Below are 9270 nucleotides of genomic sequence, written 5' to 3' on the forward strand. Positions count from 1 at the left end.
TAATTGCCTAGAGCAATGCTTGGATGGTTGCATTGGTCACAATCGAGACGTGTTTGACACATACATGCACTATCCATAATACAACAAGAAGTCGTCCCCCGAGCTATGGTGCAACGGTGGATCGTCCTCCGAAAGGGATGGATACCATTTACTAGCTAAATTTTTTTTTTTTAAAAAAATACAACTACAAGTCTTTGCACTCGATACATTCGCACCTTAAAATGGTATATCTTTGCATGACTTTGCTAAACTTCCAGACGTTGGCCGCGATGGGGATCATTCACCGCAGCATGCTCGCATCTTGTTCCCTGATGGTTTTGCTTCTCCTGTCCCATACGTCGCGTTCATCAGGTATGCTCATTGTCTCTCTGCCTGGTGTTGTAGATTGATCCAGCTCTCTGCTCTGCTGATCGCTCGCTCATTCTGATTGGGGTTTGTCTAGCTGACGGGTTGTCGGAAAAAGTCAGGGGTGTGAATTTGGGAGGCTGGCTCGTGGTGGAGGGTTGGATCAGGCCTTCCTTGTTCGACGGAATTCCCAACCGGGACATGCTTGTGCGTTTCTGGATTACTACCGCCTCTTAATTTCCTTCTATTGCTGCTTCTAACTGGTTTCGTTTGAATGGTGAAATTTATGGCTGGAATTGTGTTCAGGATGGAACTAAAGTGCAGCTTAAGTCGGTGCTGCTGCAGACAGCCCCGGTCCTTCTACTCAGGAGGCCAGGGCGAAAAAAAATCATCTATAATATTATCAGTTTCAAGATTTTTCAAAATATTTTTCTCGATACATTTTTCATTTGTTTACCATTTTACAAATTGTAACCTAAAAGGATAAAAGTAAAAGACAATATCAAATGGTTTTGAAATATGAATTTGGGCCCAACTACACAAAGTCCCAATTACATGCCTAAAAAGATAAAAGTAAAAGACAATATCAAAATATTCTGAAATATGAATTTGGGCCCAACTACCCAAGGTCCCAATTACATACCTATAATACATAATACTAAAAAAAAAAAAAAAAAATTTGGGCCCTCTCAGATTCTGGGCCCAGGGCCATCGCCCAGTGCCGCCCTCCTCTAGGGCCGACCCTGGCTGCAGAAGTATGTCGGTGCTGATGGCGGGGGTGGTGGAAACAAGGTCTAGTTGTTGAGAATCTTTATTTCCTAACCGTATGAATTCTAAACAAGATGAACGCGATAAAAGAAAACAAGGATCTAATTTCATCAGGTTCTATAGCAGAAAATAAATATAAAGGTAAGATGATGGACCTAAGTGTTGTTCAAGACATTTGAAATCCCGAAGAGCAAAAGGTTGGTCTTCCAAAAGAATTAGGTTGATGGTTATCTTCCCATTAATAATAACTGATATGGTATGTTGCGAGCGGACCCAGAGGTGATGTGATAGTCAAAGTCAAGGTGAGGTGGTAGTCAAGCGTCACTCTTAACGGGACTTAGCTCCTCACTCCTCAACGTTAAAGCTTCGATATGACGACCGCCAGGTCGAGAGCCGGTCGGACTTGCGGGATCTAGTACTCCATTTATGTTGATTCAATGTACAATCGGTCGGCCCAAAGGCAGACCGGACTTATAAGACCTAGCTCCTATTCTGAACGTCTCTCAACATACGGTTCAGTCGACCCAAATGATCGATCGGGATTACAGGGCATAACTCCCTATCTTAGCATTAATGCGACTCTCAACATATGTCCGGTCGGCCCAAGGGTCGGTCAGGTACGAGGCATAGTTTCCTATTTTGCAGCACTAAGACAACTCAACATATGATCGGTCAACCCCAGAGTTGATCGGACTTCCCAGATTATGGCCGAATAGTCACAACGTCGGTCAGGTTTTACGAGGCTCAGCGCCCCCACTTATATATAAGGTAAATGTATGAGACAATTCTAGTACAAACTTAGTCGGACATAAGGCCGATCAGACTCCCAGGTCAACATTTCAGGGGCAAGTCTCATAACATATGGCCGATTGATCCAAAGTGCCGATTGGATCTTCTGAGGCTTGGCTCCCCTCTCTTCAAAAACAGGTTTCACAGTATACAAGCGGTCAGCTAAAGATCCGGTCGGGATACCTCCGGAGGACAACATTATAAGGGAATTGCAACAACATGTCAGAGAATAACAGCTACTTGTGAGAGAATATTCTGTTACCATAACATATATGTGTGATGGAGCCTTCTTCAAAGGGTGGCTATACATCTTCCATCACCCAATATTCTGACAGCATGTTCTCTCAACCGCCTCATTGATGATGAAAGTTATAAGACGTGATTCATATACTGGTATTGAAAAATTCCTCGAAGGATGACTAGGCATCCTCCAGACTATACATCTTTCATCACTAGACATATTCTGATACCAAATATTCTTTGTCGCCTCATTATTGAGGAGATTATGAGAGGTGATATAAAAAGGGGTTCTCACCGTTGGCGATGTATACTCATATTTTTACTTACGCAATACATTTTTAAAAACTTGACATCACGTAGCTATTGTTCTTCTTTTGCACCTTTCGCTCAGCCACTGTACTGACTTGAGTGTCGGAGGGTCTGTGCTAGGGACCCCTCCCTGGTTCTCGCTCTAACATTTTCTTTGCCCTCTCTCCGGTGTGTGTAAAGAAGAAGAAGCCATTTTCTCCCCAGTTTGAAGTATTTTCCCAGTCAACAACAGAGCCACGTGCCCAGTGTTCCATCTCCACTGCTTTCAGTCAGGATCAATAACGATGCGGGTTAACAGATTCTACACATATAAACTCACATCCAATAACCCAAACCCTCAACAAACATGAGTTACATCACTTAATGTGTTTGGTTCTTTTAATGACATAGATTTGCATGTCACAGATCGCATGTAAGTCTACTACAAGGGAAAAAAATCTAGCAATCTATCACTTAGGCTATATGTGATTTGTATATGACATGATTAAATCTTAGTTGATGTCAACAACAATGTCTAACTTTATATGTACATAATACCCTTGTAAAATAATCTGGTCCATTAACTCTATTGGTATAAGACTAAAAATGTCATAATTATTAAAATATGACTCTAATAAGTCCTAAGTAATCACAATATTAATGTCATTAATGACATAGATCAAGATTTGGATGTATAATATAAAAATTACATGAAATATGATCTATACATGTTAATTTTCAATTAGTCCTACTAATGACCCAAAGGTCCTAATCATATTTGTAAACACTTTATGCTAAATTATAGTAGTAAATCACTGTCCAAACTTTTGATTCTAAAAAGAATCCATATCATATTTACAAGCATTATATGCTAATCAACATTAGTAAATCATTTACTAATCATGATAACTTTATTCAGAACATCAAATAAAATACACATAAATATTTTGATCTTTATTATGTATCATAAAACAAAACAAAATGCATGTGTTTATTTACAAACATAAAGCACCAAAATAAATACAAACTTTCACTAAACAGATACTTCATTAAATAGAAGAACTCTCATATCCACAACATGTGCATGAATGTGTGCTGATGTGCTCTATTATCATTTGACGACTCTGAACTTTTTCTTTAACCGTCAAATATTTGATGTTGATCTGCCTCGACTTCTATAAAGTGTGGTTAATCTTATCATAAAGTTCTATGGATTTATTGTCATAATTGATAATTAATGACTTGTCGATGTCATGAGTGATCTCCAACGTTCTGATGAAATTCCGTAGCTAAATCCTGTTATTAGATGTTTTATAGCAAGCTACCAACTTTGGCTCCATAGTAGAAGTGACTATAAGCGTCTATTTGATGTTTTTTTTCATGATATAGCCCCTCCATCAATCATGAAGATATAGCCCGAAGTGGACCTTCTACTATTTAAGCAGTTAGCAAAATCGGAGTCTATATATTCAATCACCTCCAGGTGATTAGACCTCCAAAACGTGAGTATGCAATCTTTAGTTTTCTGCAAATATCACTTCGCTCTTTTCACTCCTTTCCAGTGCGTCGGTCCTGGGTTGCTTAAGTATCTACCTATCATCCCTACTATGTATGCAATGTCTAGATGCATACAAACTTGTGCACACATGAGACTTACCATAGCTAATGCATAAGGGAATTGTTGCATCTCCTTTATTTTAATTTCAAGTTATGGACACCGTTGCAAACTGAATTTGTTACCTCTAGACACGGGTGTGTCTTCAAGTGCATAGTTTTGCATGTCATGCCATATGTGTATCTTTTCAATATAGATCTTTTTTGAGTCCAAGAATACCTCTTGAACGATCAGGATATATTTGTATGTTCAATACAAAAGATAGCTTCACCAAGATCTTTCATTTCAAAATTACCTGATAGAGATGATTTGGCTTCTTGCAACAGACCTTTATTATTGCTTGACAACAATATATTATTCACATACATAACAAGTATGATAAACGTGCTCCTACTGAACTTGATATATATGCATTAATCCACAAGGTTCTCCTTAAAATCAAATAAAGTTACAACCTAATCAAATTTTTAGTACCATTGATAGGACGTATATTTTAAATCATAAATGGACTTCTTTAATCTATGTACAATGTGCTTTGAGACTTAAAAGTTTTTCGGTTGCACTTTGTAAATAGTCTCCTCAATGTCACCATTGAGGAATGTAGTTTTCACATCCATTTAGTGTAGCTTCAAATCAAAATGAGCTACAAGTGTCATGATTACCCTAACGGAGTCTTTCGTCGACAAAGCCGAGAAAATCTCTTTGTAATTAATCTCGTCCTTCAGAGTGAATTCCTTGGCAATAAGGCGAACCTTATACTTTTCAACATTCTTTTTTGAATTCCGTTTAGTTTTAAATATCCATTTATAATCAATGAGTTTTGTACCTTCATGTAATTCGACAAGTTTCTAAATATCATTATCTACCATAGACTTCAACTCATCCTTTATGGTTTCGATCCATCTCTTAATATTAAAGCAATTTTTGACTTCTTTGAAAATGCATGATTCATTTCCAATCCTATGTAAAAATCATACTCTTGGAGATAAACATAATCACAGGTAACTATGGATCGTTGTTCCCTCATGAATCGCCTTAAAGACACTTGTTGTTGAGATGGTTGAGTTACGTTTTGCTCATCAATATGAGGCAATATCTCAACTTGAATAAAAGACCCTTCTGATGAGAAAAGAAAAAAGATACCGACGAAAGCATAAATGTACAAAATTAATGATCAGAAAAGAAATAGGCACGAAGCACTAGTGAGAGAATAATTAGGATTTTTTAGAGATATTGAGAAGGAAAGAGTTTATTAGTTTTAGCTGGAGTTGATGCTGCTTGTCCTGTCGTGCTTCCACTCGGTCACTCATAGGTAGTGATAGCTGGAGTTGCGAGCAGCAGGGACACCCGTCACAGATGTAGCTAGTTAGCTACTATGCAACTGCCCACTCGGCCACTTGTGAGAGTGGTAGCTGGAGTGTTGTACAGTCTGTCACTGACCTGACCTCTCGACCATACAGGGGTCATGGTGCAGAGGGGTGGGCGGGAGTAACCATCCGTGCATACGCTGTTATTATACTTGCTTTGGCTGCTGCTGTTTACATATGCTGTTATTGCTTACTTACTGTTGTTGCTCACTTATGCTGCTATGCTTGCTTATGTTGAGATATACTCTCGTTGTAGGTTTACTTATTGGAAGTTTGTATATACCTTACATATTTCCTCTATGAGTAGTACTGTAGCAGATTAGTACTACTTTTGACCTTTTATTACTAGCCTAGGATATGGTTTCAGGTATGAGCATTTATTATGGTTTTATTTTAGTATCTGCTACTTCCCTTATGAGACTGTATTCCTTTTGACATTCTCTATTGGTTTATTTTGTTCATGCACTATCTTACCTTTACCCGCTGAGTTCCAATACTCACCACCTCGCAAACTGGTTTTCTTTCGCCAGGTAACAAGTAGATGATTGAGAAGTTGCTTGGAGAGTCCCGGCTGCCAGTCTCACGTCACACTCGAGGATAGCTTTCTTTTTGATTTTGTTTCTCTTCACTTGCATTTCACACTCGTTGGATTTGGTGTTGTGAGAACTAAATATGTTTTGATACTTTTCTTGTGGACTTTGTATCTACGATGTTTTGTGGACTTTGCATTTGTGAGTTTTCTTCTCATTATTCCGCTGTGTTTTGTTCCAGCCGAGTAGGCTGTAGAATATTAAATTGCATGGTTGTGTTTATATCCAGCCGTGTGGGCTGATGAATATGTTATATGTTGTTTATGTATGTATATTGCTTCATATTGTCACCAGTACAGGGGAGGTGCTGTCGAAATTTTGTCGATAGGGACTCCTCTGGGGGCGTGACACTATACATGTGAAGCCCGCATCTAATAACTCAAACTTAATAAACACGAGTTAGATCACTTGATGAGTTTGGTTCTTTTAATGACATAGGCATGTATATCACAAATCGCATGTGAGCCGACCAAAAGGGATCAAATCCAACACTAGTATGAATAATGGATCAATAATTATTCAATTGGTATTTCAACCTTCTGATACTCATTTGACTTTGATTGATTCTTGAATCTTTGACATTAGATATGGGGTGAACATTCTTAACTCATTTCTTTGGTTGTTATACATTTGGTTGAGATTACATTCCTAGCCAAGAACCAATATGACTGAAATCCTTAAACAAGGTATTCTAGGTGATCAAAATAGATAATAGGGGAAGTTGAAATTCGGATGGAATATGCAATTTTGAGCATTTTGATTAACCCTGATTTGGTATTCCATCGATAATGTTTGGGCTTAAACCTCATTTAGGTACTCCAGAAATAATTAATGTCTTTTGTACCTTGGTTTCCTCAGTAAAGTTCACAGCTAGGCTTCATGCATACAAATTCAAATCGAGTGTTTATGTTATTTAGTTTTTTATTGTCACTTTGCTTTCATACTGTTTGGGAATGCATGAAGACACCTATCTTTTAGTTTCATGTGGTAGTATTTAAAAATGCTTAACACTAAGAAATTGCATTTCGATGAGTTTATAAGTAAGCCAGACTTTGACATCTGCTTCACATGAGAGTTTCTGAATATTATACAAAAAAATTAGGAGCCTACAACTAACCTTTTCATTTTGTTACAACACTTGCCACAAAATCAGTATGGCTAAGCAAATGCGAGACTATGCTATGGAATCTAGGGAGGTATATGTGTGTGAACTGCATTTGTTATAGTGAAGATATATGCCAGTACTTGTTGCTAATCTCGTAAATAGTGTTAAAAATTATTAATGACAAATTTACACTTAATCTCTTATTCTTACTGTTATTGATTTTAGTTTTTAAATTATCTTTGTTTTCTTCTTCTTCAAGGAACATCTTAACTGTTTCATCGTAAGGGTTTGGTCTAACATGATAACTAGTATTCTGATTGAAGCTGCTTTATGCCAGCTGTGGCGAGTATCTGAGTGGGAATTTCAGTTCAGATGTTTTGGAGGTCAATTTCTAACATCAAACAATGGCGGGGGTCCACAGTTTCTGCTGCTGCAAATTCACCATCAGAGAATGAACCATTTTATATCGAAAAGAACAACACCAGGATTCACATCAGACTTTCAAATGGAAACTACATAAAGGTATTATTACTATTAAGGCCTTAACTTTTATAATAACTAGGCCAGCATAATTATCAAGGCATTTTGCATTAGAAAAATTTAAGAAAAGCCAAGTGGGACATCTCAAATTTATAAAATTTCAAAATAGGTAACAGAAGATAGAACTCTCATGGCGAATTATCAAGGGGAACCAGGTTGGGATAATAATGAGGCAACATTTGAAATGACTATTGTTCACCAGTTGCTTGGAGATTTCCAGCTTGCGAATGGATATGGACATGACAAAGCTGAAGAGATCCTGATTGTTAGTGACTTACTGTTGGATATATCATATGCATGGTTAGACTCTTTATTCTCATCTTTATCACACTAAATACCATACCCACTAGAAAGCTATTCCATAATGTTGATTGGTGATGTAGGATGCTTCTTATCACTTGGGTCAATCTTCTACCTGTTACATGGTAAGCAATACTGTTTTGACTTAGACATGGTATCGATTTATATTTGTTCAGGATCACAGAAGCAACTTTGTTTCGTCTAAAGATTTTGCTTTCCTATCACAACATGGTATCCATAGTGTTAGAATTCCTGTTGGATGGTGGATTGCATATGATCCTGACCCACCTGCTCCTTTTATTGGAGGATCCTTGGCAGCATTGGATAGTGCATTTGCATGGGCAGAGTATGTTTCTATTTGTTAGCTTCTTGTTCTTTTGAGAAGGGTATTAGGCTAAAATTCATTTAAAGAGCATTGGAAATGTTATTTGTGTTTATTAGAATGTTGTTTGCAACATGTATGGAAAAACTTTTGGTCTAATTTCATTTGTTTGCAAATTCTTCAAATTTTGAAATCCGGTTTGTTTGATGCAGGATCCATAGTCTAAAGTGCATCATTGATCTCCATGCTGCTCCTGGTTCATAGAATGGTTTTGAACATAGTGCCAGTAGAGATGGTTCAATCAGTTGGCCAACACCAGACCATGTCTCACAAACGCTATATGTCATTGACTTCTAAGCAGCGAGGTAAAAGCTATTCTAGTTGACAGAATTAAGACAATTAAAGTCCTTATTACTTATCTCCTTGTTATGTCTTCTACTTGGACACTTCATGTACCTTGTTTGTATCCAAGTCGGACACTCATGTTCAGACACCAAAAGTTCGAGTGGACACTCAAAATCATCATTGATCACAAGCATTTTCGGAAAAAATGTTTTATCCACACACGCGTTAGATACTTGTACTTGAGTTTATGTAACAAAGAATATTTGTTGAAAATGATAAGTGAAGCTTAGTCTTGTGTGTGCATAGTAATTAAAACAACCAAAATTAAACACAGTTTCAGAAATCAAAATACATGCACCCATAAAATTATCTATAGAATTGAACACTACTTGTGAAAACCAAGAAAGACAAACAACTTAGTCATCCACAATTCTTGAGAAAATGTATTCAAGTTGTCTATATCCTCTGATGAGATAGAGCCGAAAAGCTCATCATCTTAAATAACAAAAAGAAAAACAATCTTTAGTCTTTTAGAGGAACATCCTTCAGTCTTATTGAGGAAGATAATGTTACACCGCAATACAACCTAACAATATGAACCATACTGTGCATGTATTTCTTACAAAATTCATCAAAAGAAGCAAATATTTTTAAAA

The 9270-nt window shown here is 37.2% G+C and overlaps 1 protein-coding gene across 1 annotated transcript; it reads left to right on the top strand.

Moving 5' to 3' along the window:
• Positions 1-5948: 5948 nt before the first annotated feature.
• LOC121988352 lies at positions 5949-8824 on the top strand. Its single transcript, XM_042541721.1, has 5 exons — positions 5949-7629; positions 7757-7947; positions 8031-8072; positions 8189-8293; positions 8482-8824. Exons 1-5 carry the CDS (start codon positions 7480-7482, stop codon positions 8531-8533), a joined length of 540 nt encoding a protein of 179 aa, XP_042397655.1. The 5' UTR covers positions 5949-7479; the 3' UTR covers positions 8534-8824.
• The last annotated feature ends 446 nt before the right edge of the window (positions 8825-9270 follow it).

This window comes from Zingiber officinale, chromosome 6B (genome assembly GCF_018446385.1).
Source record: "Zingiber officinale cultivar Zhangliang chromosome 6B, Zo_v1.1, whole genome shotgun sequence".
NCBI classification, from domain to species: domain Eukaryota; kingdom Viridiplantae; phylum Streptophyta; class Magnoliopsida; order Zingiberales; family Zingiberaceae; genus Zingiber; species Zingiber officinale.

What these genes read in the sequence shown, in the direction of transcription:
- LOC121988352 (XM_042541721.1), top strand. Translation starts at nt 7,480, where the DNA reads ATGTTTTGGAGGTCAATTTCTAACATCAAACAATGGCGGGGGTCCACA. An exon ending in TTGGATATATCATATGCATG is followed by an intron (nt 7,948 to 8,030) that starts GTTAGACTCTTT and finishes TTGGTGATGTAG; the next exon opens with GATGCTTCTTATCACTTGGG. An exon ending in AATCTTCTACCTGTTACATG is followed by an intron (nt 8,073 to 8,188) that starts GTAAGCAATACT and finishes TGGTATCCATAG; the next exon opens with TGTTAGAATTCCTGTTGGAT.